Source organism: Rhopalosiphum maidis, chromosome 1 (assembly GCF_003676215.2).
Source record: "Rhopalosiphum maidis isolate BTI-1 chromosome 1, ASM367621v3, whole genome shotgun sequence".
Classification (NCBI taxonomy): Eukaryota; Metazoa; Arthropoda; class Insecta; order Hemiptera; family Aphididae; genus Rhopalosiphum; species Rhopalosiphum maidis.
In genome coordinates this window covers 11716539-11734643 of record NC_040877.1, presented here as the reverse complement: position 1 = coordinate 11734643, position 18105 = coordinate 11716539, and the positions used below count along the sequence as shown (strand labels likewise).

Sequence of the window (18105 nt, the reverse complement as noted above, 5' to 3'; positions counted from 1 at the left end):
TTATTTATTGAAATAAAATATTATATTAATAAAAATGTCATGTTTTAATTTTATCTATTATAAAAAAAGAAAACTATAAATTCGGATGCATAATAATATGGTAAAAATATCAAATTTATATTTGTAATAAAATCAATGATAGTTGATTAGTCAAGATAAATGAACAAAAGCTATGATATTAATGTCAAATATCACCACTACCTATTAATTGTATAATGTCTTGTAGTCAACACTTGAATTACATACATGATAAATCGAGTAAATTTAAATAAATAAGAGTAAACTATCACTTTTATAGAATACATGGATTAGAACATCATGATTGTATTCAGTTTTTATTATTTCACAATTTGTTTTAAAGAAGCATTCAGTAAAATGGTGTTAAATTTAGGTTAACTTTTGGACCTTAGTATAAATATTTTTAGTAAAATGTTGGCTAACTTTTAAACTTGAGAGTATTAAGTAAAGCCTTAATTAGTTTATCTATACTTACTACTGAAATATTTTTATGCTCAAGTTATACTATACTGCACTGTTGTATAGTGAATAACAAATAATATTTTATTAAAATAATTGTGTATTGGGTACAGAAAAATGGTTCACCTACCACTTAGAGTAAATGATTGAACTATAAATTTTTTACTTAAAAGGGGAATGTTGATAAATTATCGTTTTGGTCATCAATGGTAAAAATATGTAAATAAATTATTCATGTTCTTTTAAAAAGTTTTTAAATATTAAATAACAATAGCTAAATTTTAACGATTTGTTTGAACAGATGAGCAATTTTATTGCCAATTTTCAAATTCTTATTTTGCTAGTAGGATACCTGATTATACAATATCAAGATACTTCAAAATTTTTGGTAGTATTATTTAATAATTGAATATTGTCTTGTTTAATATTGTAATTTACTAAGGAGTTGAAGACATATTGATTAAATTCATCATTTCCACAAATGAGCCATAACGTTCTCAAGTCGTGTTGCTTATCGATTATTTTAGCTATACAGTCTTGTGATATTCTTCCTTTTGTTATATTTTCATTGTACCAAAAGGATTTTGAACATTGTGACCAATCGTGTTCCCTCGTCAAATACAAATGTACTGCACAGTTCCAGTAAGCCGCTTGAACGGCCAGCTCCTTGCGCATCAGCACTCCGTCGAGAGTCTTACACGAGTAGTGCAGTCTCAGCAATACCTCACACTTATCATCGTCTAACACCGACCCAATTAGACCCACGAAGGCGGCCACACCGGTACCGCCGGCAAACATAACTATCGAATCGTATCCGTCATACCGTACGCCGCCGAAAGGCCCGCGCACCGTGACGACGTCGTCAACGGTCATTTCCGACAACCGCCCAGTAAACCGTCCACCTGGGTAGGCCTTGACAAGGACGTCAAACGAGCAATCGTCGTCGCCCAGGGCCACTGGTGTGTACGGTCTGCTGAGGCCGTCCGCTAGCCGGATGTGCACGTGCTGTGTGTACGCTATCGGCAGCCGGCCAACGGCCGTCGGTATGGCCGCGAACGTGTACGCGCGTACGTCGTCGGCCAGAGCCACTGTGGAAACGATCCTGTACGGCTTGTGCTTGGTGGCCGACAGCAAATCCCGCCGCAGCCGATCGCCTTCGCCGCCGGCCCGGAGCCGATGTCGCCACCGCGCGCACTCCCGGTCGTACACGTCGAACACGCATTCCGCGCATCCGTTACCGCAGCAGTCCGATTCGGACGGACGTTCCGGCGGCGGGTCGTACATGATGTGGCGTGAAAGGGGACGGGTGGCGAGTTTCAAACAGACGCAGGCAATGAACACGTCACGAGATACGAATGATCTTGAACATGAACTGATTAGATGTTGATCATTGAATTTTTCATGATCGAAAAAAACGAAAATCCAATATCAATATTATCATAATTTTTTTTACTATCTCTTCGCTGTTATCACTGAACACGCTATCAATAATTAAATGAAACCACAGACTATAATATAGTCTGTGATAAAACTACGGATCATTTTTAATAGATCACGATCGTATATTCAGTATTCACTATATTCGTATTTCGTATAATTAGGTTATTATTATTCGTACTTATTAGGTATTAGGAACTCCACACTTCTACAGCCGTGCCTTAGTATTATATTGTTCACATACATGTACCTATGAGTTATGACCTAAAAATAAAACTATAAAAAAAGTAATAGTGACTGCTTCTCACTTGTATTTATATAGTAAATGCAATATTTATTACCTTATAAATTAGAATATTTTAACTTTAAATTAAAAAATGTCTCAAAATCTCTACTAATACGTGTATACATAATCGACAATCGTATATTTTTCGTGATAAATTTACGTTTATGATATGTTGATTAATTGGTTAGTCAAATTTACGTCGAAAATAGGTAAGGATTTGCGTAAATTTTACGTCTGAGATCAGTTAGTCCACATTTTTTTTTACAAATTTATACAATTTGACCATCCACCCTACTACCATCAGTTTTTTTGCTATTTTTTTTTTTATTATTAAAAATTATAAATATTAATTTATTTTTTAAGGTATCTATAAGGTACGATAAAATAGACCATATTTTTAAAAAAAAATATTAACCATTATAAGATTATATAACAATATAACATGTGCCGAGTTGCACACAATAAATCTAATAATCCACCCACCCACCCGCATTATTTTCCTTGAGAACTGTCTCAAAAAATGACTGTAATATATTTACAGTCAAGTCAATACAATTTGTTTTTGGTATGTATTTCTTTTCATTTAGCTACATAAGGTACCGAGTTTATAAATAAAGAAATATTTTCGTTATTGCTTTTTCAAATTAAAACTATAATATTCGACATCATCATTGAAAATTTATCATAATATAAATAATTTTATCTAAAGATATTAAAAAAAATTAAATTAAAGATTTTTTTTGCATATTTTTTAGTTTTAAGGATATATTTCTACAAAATAATGGCACAAATGTATATTTTATAGTGCATATTTTGAGGGTTTATCGAACATATAAACCCGGGCTCTATATTATAATTAATAAATTCAAACGTATTACGTGCTCGTTGTTAAACTGCAGATCGGGAGTTCCCTCATCCTCGCTGATCATAACCGACGACATCGCAATTGCCATTGCTCTTCCACACCCTGACGCCCAACACGTATTACCTATTACCGTATTTTCTATTTATATGTTTTATGGTATAAAATCCTTAGCGAATATTGTTGAATGCATCATGCATCCAGGACCGTCCCGATGATTTGCGGTGCTCGGGACAGAGTAAAATTGTGGGGATTAAAATGTTTAAAATATCACTATTACGCGTCAGTTGCATTCATATACAGAGTGATTTTTAGATATTAAACACTTATTATTTTAAAAAGTGTTAGCTTTTTTCAATTATTTTTTTCAAAATTTTTAGTTTTATGCTTTTCTATAACTATACATACCATTTTAATTTTTTTCACCCTTATATTTAATAGTGAAATCATTATCAACTTTTGAATTTTAAATAGCAACCTATGTATACAATTTCGTAAAATGACATTAAATTGACGTTAAAATTATTATTTTTCATTTAACCGTGAGTTATAACTACTCAAAGTTGGGTGGTTTGAGGTTTTTTGGCGTTTGTTCTACAGATTGATGCTACAAGTACAAACGAGTTTATTAAATATGAGATATGAAACAAGAAATATTATAAAAACTGAAAACCACCCAACCTTGAAAAGCTATATTTTGCTAAAAAATTAATGAAAAATAATAATTTGAAAGTTAAAATTCATAAAAAAATAGGCCTATTAATAAGATACGTTTTAAATATAGGTTGACATTTGAAAATAAAAAGTTGATAGTGGTTTGGTAATTAAATAAAAGGGTGAAAAAAATAAAAATTTCATACAGTTTGAGAAAAGCATGAAACAAAATATTTTGAAAAATAAATGAATAAGTCAATACTTGACAAAATAATAAGTGTTTAATGATAAAAGAACTACCCTGTTTAACTCCCTAAATTTGAAACTCAAATGTGCGCAAATAGTTTTAACAAATATAATACCTTGCACTTACAGCAATATGAATGAGTAAATAAATTAATAACGCAACATGTCATATAATCAAACTTGACAAACTTAATATAATAAATAATAATATTGACAATATTACAATACAATAAATATAAAATATAGTAATAGGTACAATATAAAAATGTATTAAATATTAACTTTTCTACTTTTTAAATCCGCAAATTAATCAATAATATCATCATATTTAATTGGTCAGCAATTTTTTTGACTATAGAGATTATAGTTAAGTTGGTGATATTTTCTTTTACAATTTTACATCAAAAAAATTTTTTTTTTGCTCATCAATTTGACTTTTTATATTGTATCTATGAAAGTGGGGCCTGCCAATTGTGGTGAAAGCTGGGACAAGGGCCCCGCTCGCCTTGCCCTATGGGACGGCCCTGATGTATCGATGATGTATCGATAGATCGCGCATTTATGATACATTGTAGTCTACAATTTTACGTCGACAGTGACACTGTGTTAGTTTAGACTTAACTTTTACTGTACAAAAACGAAAATCTATTTAAAACAGGTAAAAATTTTCATAAAATATATTATTATAAGTGCCGGATTTACCTTTTAAGCCGCCCTAGGCTATTAGAACAATGCCGCCTCAAAATCATACAATCATTTTTTTTAAACCAATATGAGCTTCATATAAGTGTTATTTTAGTGCACAATTAAAAACTTGAAAAATTAGGTACTCGGTAAACTGGAGATTTAATTTTAAAATACAAATACAAAAGTCAAGACACACAGTAAAAACTTTCTTCGTGCCTTTTGTTGGACAAATGTGTCGATTAGATCGTCAAAATTTAGGGTTGTCAATATTTCAGCCTTAATGTTAAGAAGCATCAAACTATTTAATCGTGTTTCTGATGTCACCAACCTTAAACAATTTTTAATACATTTTAAACATGAAAAGCAACGCTCGGCACTGCAATTGAATAATCTGTACGAGATGTCTATGTTCGGAAAACAGATGTCAAATTATGATCACGTATGTGTTGGAGTAATTTTGACAGGGAAACTTTCTCAATACCTTTATTTTTGCAGTATAATTTAAAATGAATCAATTCATTTGCAAATGACGACTCTAAATTATTTGGAAAATAATTTCGTAAAACTTCAGGTTCTTCTCAGAGATCAGTTTCATCTAATAAAAGAGTAAAATAATTTTTGTCTGTTTATAGAGACGAAAAAAGAGAGAAAAATTGCCGCCCCAGGCTACAGCCTAGTTAGCCCAATGGTAAATCCGGCAATGATTATTATAGTTAGTGCTTTATAGTTTTACAAGTATTGAATACGCGCAAATTGCGAAGTGCTTAAGAACTATTATTAAACTATAATATTATTATTTCAAATAATAAATCGTAGATACCAAGGCCGGATTTAGACTTCTGATGCTCGGGGCAAATTTTTTTTTTTGAGATCCCTAGCAGTAAAAAAATTGAAAATACCCAATACCTAAAATGTTAAAGAAAAAAATTAAAATAAATATTTGATAAAATAATTTTTATTATAATAATAATTGATTATTGTACAAAAAGTAGTAAAAATTGCTCGTCTTAGGGGTAAACATGGAGTGAAATTGTTCTGTCTTCATTGACAGTTGTATACAACTAGGTTATAATTCATAAAACATTAGAGTTGACAAAAAGGTTTCTTCGATAGAGATCGTGTGGATGCGTTCTTTGTAAAATAAAACAATAATTAAGTAATATTATTTCAATTGTGTATAATACTATGTTTTGTTTTATTAGTAAGTACCTAATGCGCAACAACTAACTTTAGGTCGGAAGTAATCGGCGTAGATACAACAAAATATAAGTATATATTATGATAACTTATTACTTAAGAATACGATCAGCAAAACAAGTTGGCAACTCTCTTTGCATCGTGATATTGATATATACCTACCTAAGGTTTTCCCGGGAGTCGGGACGACCGAGTACCTATTGATTTTTCATTTACACGCACACAAACACACACGCCCACAATATTATTATACTGAGTTTTCCACGATCGGAACTGACTTCCACTCTGCGTTCCTTTTATCATCATATTCTTTTTAGACTTCGTTTATTTTTCATTCTCAGGCCCTAACACACGTCCGGTAAGTGAAGTATTGTTGTGTATTTGTATTTGTATAATAATGACCGTGTTTCGCATGTACACGAATATTACCTATATAATTATTATATTATAATATTGGCGATTCAAAAATGTACAGTATATCGATATTAATGTATATACATTTTCGAATAGCTACATTAATCATTCTCTGAAATGTGTGTGCGCATAACAATTTGTATAATGATGGTAACTACTAGATTAGTATCGTAACTACAAATTTCCTGAGAGGGGTCAATAATATATATATATATATATTTGTTTCGTACTCTTTGTATTATTGTTGAATATTAATTTTTGGATTTATACTCGATATTGAATGACATTTATCACTTGATAAGATTATTAAGTACGGGTCAAAAACAAGTGAGGAAGGGGACGGTAGACTCCAACTTTGCAGGTTGCGTCATAGTACTCGATTTCGATTGATTTTAGATACCGTTATATTAAGCCGGACTTAGTTAGAACACTTATGGTGTTTAAATCAATTAACAAATCATGGGCTTATGAAGTTATGAATGAAACACATTAAACACAATAATTATATAGATTTATCACTGAAGAAAGTTTTGTTATTAGATACTACAGGGACGGATTGGCAGAATTTTTCGGCCCTGGAAAATTATTTAGACCGGTCCTCTATATTATAATATCTTATATTATACATAAAAACAAAAATTAGGTACTAGTGTTTTTTTTTAAGGTAATAGGAGGCAACTCCCTACCCCATATACAATTTTAAAAATTACAATTTTGTTTACTGACTTTATTTTTATTTTTAATATTTATTAAAATAAAATGTGTATATACATAATATAGCAAAACAATTTAATATGAGTTCTTTATTAAGTAATGCATTTTTTTTTTTAACTCCAAAAAGCTATCCAAAACAAGAGCATCAGGTTTTTTTAAAGATTGTTAAATCTAATTAATTTTTATTTAATTTTTCTTATAATTCTAACATAAATATTTATATTTCAATAAATAAAATGTTGAGAAAAATAACATAAGCAATTTTAATAAACAATGTGTCATATAACCAGCGGTTCTTAACTATAGGGTCGCGACCCAATTTTGGGTCGCCAATAATTTTAAATGGGTCGGCTAAAATTTATACCGCCATTGAACATTATTTATAAAAAGGTCGCATGAAAAATTTGGTAAATATCTTGGATCGCCACTACACAAAGACTAAGGACCGCTGTTATAACATATGTTTTTATACAAGCACGTATAAAGGAGGGGGTTGGGGTTCAAGTGGTTCAACCTAATTTTTTTTTATCAAAAAATGTTTAGACCGGATCGGACCGGACTTAAAAAAAATATCCTTGGACTGGAACGGGCTTTTTATGAGCTTAGGGTGATTTTCGGGCCGGGCTTTAGAAAAAATCTGTAGGACCGGGTTGCGTTGTAAATTTATGGCCCTTGCAGATCTATTACTAGATATAGTATATCTTAGTCCGTGTCAGAAATATAATTATAATATGATAAATTAGTAAATAATAAATAATAATAAATGTAAAAAAAAATTTATGACAATTTATGACAAAATTAAAAACCGTTTGCAGTTATAGCATCCCTCAAGCACACTTGCCCACCGGGAAGTTTTCCGGTATCCAGTGTTGGGAAAGTTTCTTTTTAAATGGATCCAGTTCCGTTCCTTGTTCAGTTCCTAATATATGAACTCGTTCCAGATCCCCGTTTCTTATTCAAAGAAGGAGCTCACTCCAAATTCAGTTCCTCTATAATAGGAACTCATTCCAATTATCGTTCCACTTTTTTAACTTAACCAATCTAGCGGTTTTAGAATATTACCTTTTTATTTTTGATGTCAATAAATGAATGATAAAAATGATAAATGAATCTAAACAGGAACTGAGTACTAAACTATTGAATTAATATATAAAAATATAAAAATGTATAATAATTAATAATATAGATTTAATTTGTCTTTATTTTATCTGATTTTTAAAAACTAAATTAAATAAAAAATTAAGATAAAAAATTTATTTTTTAAAATTTCAAGAACTGTGATTTTTATTCACGTTCCTCAATATAAAGAATTCGTTCAAATTCTTTTTTCATTATTTTTGAAGAAAGCAGTTCCAAACTTCATTCCTACAAAAAGAACTCGTTCTAGGAATCCGTACCTTTTGGAACGAGTTCCTTCCCAACACTACCGTATCCCCATGGGCCAATCCGGCCTTGGGTACCTATAATATTTATGCGGTTTCTTAAACGGCATGATTTTTCTAAGGGGTTATGTGTAGGCAATTTGATGAACAATTATTAATTAAATAAAATAATATTTCAAATTCTTACTTGAGAAATCTGAAGAATATCGTTATTCGGAAAAAGTTAAATATTTTTATACTCATAACGTTGCGATTATGTATACTGATAAAGGACTTGACTATTTAATCATTTAGAATGAATACAAAACCAATTGAAAATTGTTTTTAGTTGTGGACTATAATTATTATGTGTGTCCGCTTATGGAATTGATATTTGATTGAATATTTTTAATTTTTTTTAGAATCTAAAATTACTACAAAGGTCATTAGAGAGTATTTATTGTGACAAAATGGCTCACTCCGACACGTATGGTTACTGTAATACGTCAGATCACTCCGAATTATTGGGTCTTTCAAATTTAACTCTCCAACCATACGAATCTAACCCAAATTTAAAAGAAAACCTAGAAGAAATGTATCACATGCTCGTCCTGCAGGTCAATTCATTAAACGGACCTGATGTAAAAAAATTTAGTTCACGTCTAGCGGCCGTGTGCTATCAGTTAGGACGAATATACTATGACACGGAAGATGATTCAGCAATGGCCGAGTCTATGTTTCTCAAAGCAAAAGACACTGTCGAAGATCACGAATCAGAAGCTGATAACATACTAAGCGTCATAAACTCCCTCAATATGTTGGGTTACATCAAGGAAAAGGATAATGATGATCACGAAGAAGCTTTACAATACTTACTGGAGGCACAGTATGTGTACCAAGAGTACAACGAGCAAAGGTGGGGATCGGCCACAACCGTCAATAAGCTGCTGCCTAATTGCCCAAAAAAACGCGCGTTGATCACGAACAAGAATCCTCTGATAAGTTCAAGACTATTTACGCTATTCTATATCATCGAGGTGTACAAGAACCGTGGCAATATCACCGACGCGCTTATGTGCACACATCTTACACTCAAGCTTCAACTGGAAAACAATCTGTTTCTACAAAGCCCATTAGATTGGGCCCTGTCTTCTGCTCTAATTGCAAATTTGCTTTGTCAACAGAATGCCTACCAACAGGCCAGACATCATTTGGCGGCAGCATCAACGTTCATGGAAAAGATTATACCCAAACAATACATCAATCTATACAAGTATGTATTTCTATAACTACTGAGTATATAAATACCTATGTGCTCAATGGTACCTAATTATAACAATAATAAATTATAATATTATGATTAAGATAATTAGCTATATTAATTATAAAAAGTATACATAGTTAATACTTTAGATGGATATTGGAGAGAAAAGAAAACGTTTAAAATGTATACCTATTTTCATTCGATGAGGTGCTTTGGATGATAATATTAATAATAATACATTTATATATATATAAAAAAATGTTTCAGTTCAGAAACATATAAACAATATTCAGCAGACATTTCGCGTTGTTGGGCCAGATACGGTTTGAGATTACTGAAGAAGTCCAAAACCAGATTGATGAAGCAGAAAACGCATAAACAACCGCCTAGTATGTATAAGCTCGCAGTTTTTAAAGGATAATTATTCATAATATAAGAATAATATTATATATTTATTATGTACTATGTAATAATATATGTTACGTGTTAACTGTTTTCAGTGATCTTTAATAATTTATTGTTCAAGAATTTCAACATGTGGAATGAAGAACGGGTGACACGGTACTACGTGAATAATTACGAGGATGCGCAATTGTTGGCTAATAGCATATTGATAAACCTTAATCGTACGAAAAAGTATTATACATTTGAAAAGTCTGCTAGTTATTATTCAGATCTATGTATGGACACATGCCTCACGTACAAACTATTGTCTTACTTCCAAGACAACCCAGACAAGTATAAAATTATATAAATTATGTTATCTATATCATATATGCATGTCGTTTATACGAATGTGTGCACTGGTTTTATAATATTGCGTTTATATAAATATATAGGATGGGAAAGCTTTTCAAAAAAGGAATTGTGGACTTAGAGTTAACAGTCAATAGACTCAACGAGGAGAATTGTATGAATATTTGCAGACGCATCTGGTATGAATTGGGAACAGTGTATAGCGATATGATGGATATCAAGTATGAGCGACACGTCAAGAATAAACTGGTACTCACAGAATACGCGATTAAAAAGATTAATCTGTACTCGAGCTCGTCTATTAAATATTATTTAAGATTCATCGAATCGTTTTACGTGTATGTATAATTTTTGGTGTTGTTATTTAATATTCAAATTATCGTTTTAACATTTGTTTTTTTTTGTATTTTAGGCAAAGAAAGTTACCAGAACATGTATGTGATCCATATGTGAAACCAGTGTTGTTAGCTCATTTGCATATGGCTAGATGTAATCACAAAAAGATTGTCAATCAAAAGAATGTTAAATTAGAGATTTTGTTTCAGTGTAAACAATACTACCAGGTATAACTAATTCATTACTTATGTCATTTTATTTTTGGGTGTTGTTGATATTACCTACAAGCATTTTCAATTTCCATTTGATTTTATTGTGTTGAATTCTCATTATTTGCCCTCAGCATTCATAGGTACCTAAACCTAATAGTCATTATGTTATGTTTAAAAACCTACTCAAATAAAAAAAAAAAATTTAACAATGTACCATATCATAATCTTAAATCTGAATAATATAAAAATAGTTAAAAAGTGTAACATTAAAAAAATATATATATTTTTATATTTATTTGTAAATATTATGTAAGTATTTACATTTTTAAAAATCAAATTTACAAATTTTTCAATAAAAAAATCTTGCAAAGAACGTCATTGAATTATGGTATAGATAGAATAAATTGCTTCAACATTGTTTTTAAATATTAACATATTTTTGTTAAATTTGCCTCTATGAACTTCATAATAACTAACAAGCAGTGAAAAGTAATGGACCTAGTGGTTAGTTTATAGTTAGGGGAACACCTATAAGCTTGTGTAAACAATTTTATGGCCACAGCAAATTGTTTTTTCAATATTTTATGCACCCTATTCTGACATAACTACAAGTAAAAGATTATTTTTGTTTGAGTTAATACTTATGTATTATAAAAATAAATTAGAAATTGTACATGTGTACAATTACATATGTCTTTCTTGAATTTTTATAATGCATAATGATATTAGAGTATCTTATTATGAAAACCAGAAAGATAATTTTTATTTAATATTACAAAATATACTCTAGGTTTAAATAGTTACCTCTACATTATGTTTAATACCTAGTTAATTTAAATATTTTGATTCAACAATTAGCAATTAAAGAAGCTATTTTTGTATAGTCACCTTTAATTTACAATTCTGGATTTTGGATGGTTTTTTTAATAATATACCAATACCTAACAGTTACCTATGTTTCATTATAGACTGTTGTGGATTACTGCCAGAGAGATCCTAGATTGGAATCAATGATTCCTGTCGAGTTGACTAGTTGTAGAGAATTATTGCTGTCAATTCCATCAAGGGTAGATCAACTACTCAAGACACAAGGCCCAGTAAGATATTACGTTTAATATTCTAAGCCAAATAATGAACTAAGTGACTATAATAATAAGATCTTTATTGTATCTAATATAAAAATGCCATTTCCCTACTCTCAAGCAGTCAATATTATGTAATTTTTTTATTATGTTTTGTTATTTTATATTTAAAAAATTTAAGATTTTATTTGATATAAATCTAAATATTTATTAAATTCTTGCAAAGATTGAGAAATTATTTAACCATTTAAGGAACAATAAATTTAACGCATTATAATAGTATTACTCATTATCAATTTTTACCTTTTTAAAAAATGTATATTGTTTGTTATATTGCTGTTTAATATAGTCTATGGCGTAGCTTTAAAAGTTGGGTTCAAGATTGAAATTTTCAGGAGGTTTCTCTTTATAGGGATTGTCATACTATATGGAGGGTGCTGTGAGAAATTTAAAGGTTTTATAATGATACTTTTGTAATAAGTAGGTACCTATTTATTAATTAGTGTCTTGATGTTTAAAAAAAAAATTACATCTTAACTCTTGTTATATACCTACGTTTAGTTTTGATTTGACTGATTTGAGTGATTAAAGATTTATAAATAAATTATACTGATTAATTTTAATGGTTGTTATTCAGCTATTTTTTATGAGTAATTAATTTTAATTTTAAAAGACTGTTAACATGATATAAAATAAAAACATATATTACAATATACAGGTAGGTATTACCGACTACCATACTACCTTTATTATTACTGCACCCTTCAGGCTCCAATTGCTCAATAGTTACGCCATGTAGACACAGCTCTTATTTACTGTTTTGTATTTATCATGACTTACTACCTTTACATGTGTTATTATATTTATGTTACATCCTTAATAAATTATATAAGCAGGTATTATGCTGTTGAAAAAACTTAGAATGTTTATTTAGGCTAAAATATTTATAAATTAATTGTAATATTTAAATATTAATTTAACTTTTTTTTTATTTGTATCTACGAACAATGCTTAACTTATACCTATCTACCTACTTATATTATTCGTATTTTTAGTAAGTAAAATTATTTGAATAATGTGCCCTAATGTGTGTTAGTAGTTATAATACTAAAATATTTATTATAATATTAACTGAGTTTTAAAATTTAAATTTTATATTATCTTAAGCATTTGGTAATTATAATTGTATGAGTATGACATATGATTCAATGAATTTTTTTTTATAGTTTTAATGTATTACAAAGAATAATTATGTAGACTAGTATTATTAAAGAAATTAAATAATATTTATTAAATCATTAAATAGGTGCATTGTAATTAATATTTTGAGACTATAAGTTAATAGTATTACTCTGTTCTTAAGTTTAAAATACAATATACAGACCTTATAATCCATAATACTTTATTAGGTATTATTAATATTGATTAAATATACCTACTTAATAGTTATATAATTTGATCAATAATATTATATCTTATAATGCATCTTGGCTTGTATGACTATTTTAACTAGTACCTATGTAATTGGACCCTTTGAAATTTGAAACAATACAAAACAATATATACTATTGTCTTTTACTTTATATTGTGATTTGTTGACTATAGTAACTGATAAAATAATACATAATAAATAATTTATTACGACCTAAATATTTACAATTGTATCAAGATGAACCTATAATTTAATTGGAGCATTTAATAAAATATATTTTTAACATCATATTTATCTCGTTTTTTATCAATACACAATTTAGATTTATTGTTATTTTTTATCCAGTCTATTATAAATTATAATATTGACATCAATAAATAGCTAGAGTTTTAAAATATTTTGTCCTTGTGGTACTGATAGTCAGTTAAAAATTATGACAGATCCTAATTATAAATTTTTTTTTGGAAAAAACCTGCAATTTTTTAGTAATAAAACTGGCTTTTATAAATATTTGCAAATTGTGAGAATTGATTGTATACATTTACGGTATTAAATAACTCGTAATGTATTGAAAAAAGTAAGTGATATTATACATTCTTATATTATGGTAACTATTATTTTAATATTTTCTTTATTTTAAAACATGTATGTTAGGGATATGTATAGGCGAAACTAGAAATTGTAAAAAGGTAGACCAAAATATCTTAAAACGTCTCTACTCCCTTATCAAAATATTAGCTATTCAAATTTGTTTATTTTTAAATGTTATAGAAGAATTATCTTATATTTATACAATTAATATCTAGGGCTTTAATTTTTGTATCACTATTTAATTAACTCAGATATAAGCATTTTTTTTTTTAATATTTTAAATATACTGCCAATATATTTAAACTTTATATTGAATTCCAAAATATATACTGATAATTATTAAATATCACAGCCTATTTGCAGTTTGGAAAACCGTGTCACCACAACAAAAATACAGCTTGTAAACTGAATAAAAACATACCGTACAAATTTCTCCAAAAACAAACATAATACATTATATTCTTTATATATTATTATGCTCATAAAAATGTTTTTATTTTAGATTTTATTTTTAAGGTAGTACTTGAAACAAACTAGGTAGCAAACATGATTTATTAAACAAAATAATTAATACATCTTATAACTTTATTGGTAATTATAGTAATAAAACTTAATCTGGATATAGTAGTTTTTATCTTATTTTTTATAACACTTTAAAGTTCATTATGATCAACAAACCAATCATCTTGTGGTTGTCTGTAAGTTTCGTTGTCCATGAGTATAAAGTTAATGCCAGGACCATAATAAGGAATGATATAATGTGATCCATCAGCAGGACGAACAATTTGTGTTGCAATAAGTACTACATCGACCAACTGGCCAATGAACATAAACCCTAGTGTGCATAATTTCAATAAACCAATTGCTGGATAACCTAAATAGAAACGGTCCACGCCAAACATGCCCAAAAAAATGGACAATAACAGTGTTGTGTCATAATGGTAACCATTGCTATAATACAAATTATAAGGTAATTTAGGTTAGATGATTGGTTGAGAATCTCAAATAATATAAACTTACGTCCATTTACATGGGAATTCTTTCCAAAATGTCGAGTTTTTAGTTTCTAAACAGACAATACCGTCACTTGCTTTACACCGAACTTAAAAAAAAAAATTAACAATAGTTTCAAAATTAAGTTTGATGACAACATTAAGCAATATTAAATGAGTTGAGTTATTTAAAACCTTGAGCAACATTGTCTTTAGTACATCCACGCAACTGTTGTGTTTCCGGGTCGATGAATTCATACCCGTCATCGGGGCACATGAATTGGCCCATTCGCAGATGTTTACATTCTGTTTCGTAGATTGCCGTTTTCCCGAGCCCTGTAGATGGCTGTGCAGAATGCACGCAGAATGTCAGTAGGACAATGATCAGAAGTGGGCAAACCAAGTTCATGGCATTCTTGATCGCGTCAGTTTCGGAGAAAATAATACTATATTACTATCAACTATCTATTACTAATAGTGCTTAGTAACTATAATTTTTATATTTAAATAATAAAAATTTACAAATCTTATCACAACTACTCTTATAATAATTTATAGTAAGTAAATGCTAATTAATTTAATATTGTTTTGTTGATTGTTAATCGTTATTCTGTGATACTGAATAGACTTGCAATACTAAAAAAGTAAAAATTAATGTTCAAAACATTAAAAACCAAAATCATAATTTTTTTTAAAAGTTGACGTTTATTCTTAGTTATCTTTATCTAAGACCGTGGTTTTGATTGTGCAATTTGTCCTGATAACATTTTACAATGTGACCAACATCAAAACAACAACTATATTGTATTAGTCTTTCATGAAATTTAATTTTAAACTTACAAATAACTATTATTATTTTCATTTTTCACTTATTTTACAGTTTCACATAATTATTATTACATAGCTACTATTAATTTTGAAATATAACATGAATAAAAAAAAAAAGTTACATTAGTCGGTATAAGTTTTACTATGAGATTCTACTAAATAGTTTCAATTTTCTTTATACTCAAAAATCAATAATTTAACTTGTGTACCCTCCTGCACAGCTGAGCACTGAAAGAGTGTGTGAATCAATCCCTCTGTACTCTGTGTTATTCACATCAATATATTTTGTTCATTGTTTGATTAGAAAACTTCATGATGTTGAGAAAATATTTTAATGGATCACTGTCGAATGATGTGCATGAATCAGTCAGAGATGTTTGGTTGAGAGCATTATTGGATCGTTACAGTGCACCAGATCGTAGATGTCACGGTTTGGATGATTTGAATGACTGTTTGCAACAATTTGAAACTGCCAGAAGCATAGTAAAAAATCCTAATGCAGTAATTTTAGCTATAATATTTCGATAGTAAGTAGGAACATTAAAGTTTCGGTTAAATATATAATATATTTATAAACATTTTTTAGTTTTGAATATGACCCTAAGTTAGCTGACTGCAGTGAGGACAATATAAATCATTTTCGAAGGTTCTCTGAAGAATCAAAACTTAATACGGTAAATGTTTGAATTTTGAATTTATATGTTTATATTTTTGATTTTAAAACATTTTCTATTTTTTTTCTATTTAGGATACAGTTTTGTGTGAAAATGTTATTTCATTATTAAAAGTTGGTGCAATTAATAGTACAGAAGAACATAAAACTGAAGGATGTTATGGAAGTGAGGATAAACATTACTTTTTGGATGTAGACATGGCCATCTTAGGTATGGGACCAGCTGATTATGAAAAATACACAAATCATGTTCGAGAAGAATATGCTTTCCTAGATGAAGAAACTTATAAAGAATTACGTATAAAAGTAAATTGAATTTACATTCTAGTACTGTTGACTGTTGTGCTGGTATACTTTTATTTTATTTGTAAATTTTGTTTTATGTTTACAGGTTCTTGAAAGTTTTTTACAAATTCCTAACATATATGCAACAAAGTTCTACAGAGATAAATATGAATCAGTGGCTAGGAATAATATCCAAAGAGAAATTAATTTCTTAAAATCTGTATCCATGTAAATATTTTATGTGTCTTTAACACAGATTTCTGTACTGTAATTTTAAACATATAAAACATGTTTTAAGTTATGAATATACTAGATGAGCAATCTATAAATACAAGAATATAAAATAATTGAAGTTTGCTCTTCATATTTTTGGGATAGATTTTTAGAAACATTCTCATCAGTAGCTTAGCCTGGATTTTTTTTGGTGGGTGGGGGGGAGGTTGCAGCTCCCTCAGCCTCCCTCATGGCTATGCTACTGATTTCCATAAATATTGCAAACTATTTATGTATATATTGATATACCGATGATATTTATATTGTATCCATGTAAATTTGCTAACCAAAAAAATGGTACAGTAAAATTAATTTGATGACATGAGTTGCTCATCTTGTAAAGTATAGAAGTCTGTGGTATTTTATAGGTTGATTTTATTTTCAAATATAATATATTTTCTTCATAAAATTGAATGTACCAGTCAGGGTGTATGTTTAAATTTATTGTTTTCCCTGAGTATACATATTATAAATGATAGAATTTTAAGTAATTATATTATTATATTAATAAAACAATAATTAGTGATATAGATGTTATTCTATTATAAATATTTTTTTTGTTGAAGAGTCTATTATTGTTAGTATTAAAAGTGTATTTTAAATTTCAAGTATTTAGTATATTTTGGAACTAGTAAATTTTTTAAACAAACTTTTAAGTCATAATTTTGTTCTTGTCTAATTTGTTACGTTTTTAAAATTTATAATTGATGAAATTCTGTCTTAACGTCTTAACATGTATTGGCCTAAAATGCTATTTAGTATTTTCTATTTTGTTTTTAAATTCTATGTATTAAATACTTAAAATTCAGTATTCACTTATTGGTTTGTCCTATTATTTTTTATATTTATCTAACTTATTATATTATTCCATAAAATGAATTATATTGCATTATTTTTCTGTTTGATAAAAGTATTAATTTTAAAACTCATATATTTTAAGAATATTTTTAATCTCATAAAATTAATTTATCATAATTATTGATAATTTTAAACTGATTTATTTATATGAAAAAATAATTTTAAAGGTTTTTATTTTTTAGTGTTCT

General features: G+C 28.6%; 4 protein-coding genes across 4 annotated transcripts; 2 read left to right on the top strand and 2 right to left on the bottom strand.

Moving 5' to 3' along the window:
* Positions 1-98: 98 nt before the first annotated feature.
* LOC113548596 (NADH-cytochrome b5 reductase-like) lies at positions 99-1853 on the bottom strand. Its single transcript, XM_026949555.1, has one exon. It carries the CDS (start codon positions 1759-1761, stop codon positions 844-846), a length of 918 nt encoding a protein of 305 aa, XP_026805356.1. The 5' UTR covers positions 1762-1853; the 3' UTR covers positions 99-843.
* A 4203-nt stretch (positions 1854-6056) lies between these two features.
* On the top strand, positions 6057-13112 carry LOC113560629 (protein KBP homolog). The gene is made up of 7 exons (XM_026966620.1): positions 6057-6204; positions 8758-9608; positions 9867-9988; positions 10100-10337; positions 10439-10693; positions 10768-10918; positions 11872-13112. Exons 2-7 carry the CDS (start codon positions 8806-8808, stop codon positions 12016-12018), a joined length of 1716 nt encoding a protein of 571 aa, XP_026822421.1. The 5' UTR covers positions 6057-6204; positions 8758-8805; the 3' UTR covers positions 12019-13112.
* Positions 13113-14542: 1430 nt separating this feature from the next.
* LOC113548796 (TM2 domain-containing protein CG10795) lies at positions 14543-15677 on the bottom strand. The gene is made up of 3 exons (XM_026949866.1): positions 15196-15677; positions 15029-15110; positions 14543-14959 (listed from the first exon to the last, which is right to left on the bottom strand). Exons 1-3 carry the CDS (start codon positions 15407-15409, stop codon positions 14662-14664), a joined length of 594 nt encoding a protein of 197 aa, XP_026805667.1. The 5' UTR covers positions 15410-15677; the 3' UTR covers positions 14543-14661.
* Positions 15678-15908: 231 nt separating this feature from the next.
* Positions 15909-17511, top strand: LOC113548904. Its single transcript, XM_026950004.1, has 5 exons — positions 15909-16064; positions 16133-16355; positions 16415-16502; positions 16577-16807; positions 16893-17511. The coding sequence occupies exons 2-5, from the start codon at positions 16141-16143 to the stop codon at positions 17016-17018; spliced, it is 660 nt and encodes a 219-aa protein (XP_026805805.1). The 5' UTR covers positions 15909-16064; positions 16133-16140; the 3' UTR covers positions 17019-17511.
* Positions 17512-18105: the final 594 nt, after the last annotated feature.

Excerpts from the sequence above, each read along its gene's own strand:
- LOC113548796 (XM_026949866.1), bottom strand. The coding sequence starts at position 15,409 with ATGAACTTGGTTTGCCCACTTCTGATCATTGTCCTACTGACATTCTGC. Across the intron at positions 15,111-15,195 it reads TAAAGACAATGTTGCTCAAG|TTCGGTGTAAAGCAAGTGAC; the intron begins GTTTTAAATAAC and ends TTTTTTTTTAAG. Across the intron at positions 14,960-15,028 it reads GAATTCCCATGTAAATGGAC|CAATGGTTACCATTATGACA; the intron begins GTAAGTTTATAT and ends TTTGTATTATAG.
- LOC113548596 (XM_026949555.1), bottom strand. The coding sequence starts at position 1,761 with ATGTACGACCCGCCGCCGGAACGTCCGTCCGAATCGGACTGCTGCGGT.
- LOC113560629 (XM_026966620.1), top strand. The coding sequence starts at position 8,806 with ATGGCTCACTCCGACACGTATGGTTACTGTAATACGTCAGATCACTCC. Across the intron at positions 9,609-9,866 it reads CAATACATCAATCTATACAA|TTCAGAAACATATAAACAAT; the intron begins GTATGTATTTCT and ends AAAATGTTTCAG. Across the intron at positions 10,694-10,767 it reads TTCATCGAATCGTTTTACGT|GCAAAGAAAGTTACCAGAAC; the intron begins GTATGTATAATT and ends TTTGTATTTTAG.
- LOC113548904 (XM_026950004.1), top strand. The coding sequence starts at position 16,141 with ATGATGTTGAGAAAATATTTTAATGGATCACTGTCGAATGATGTGCAT. Across the intron at positions 16,356-16,414 it reads TTAGCTATAATATTTCGATA|TTTTGAATATGACCCTAAGT; the intron begins GTAAGTAGGAAC and ends AACATTTTTTAG. Across the intron at positions 16,808-16,892 it reads ATAAAGAATTACGTATAAAA|GTTCTTGAAAGTTTTTTACA; the intron begins GTAAATTGAATT and ends TTATGTTTACAG.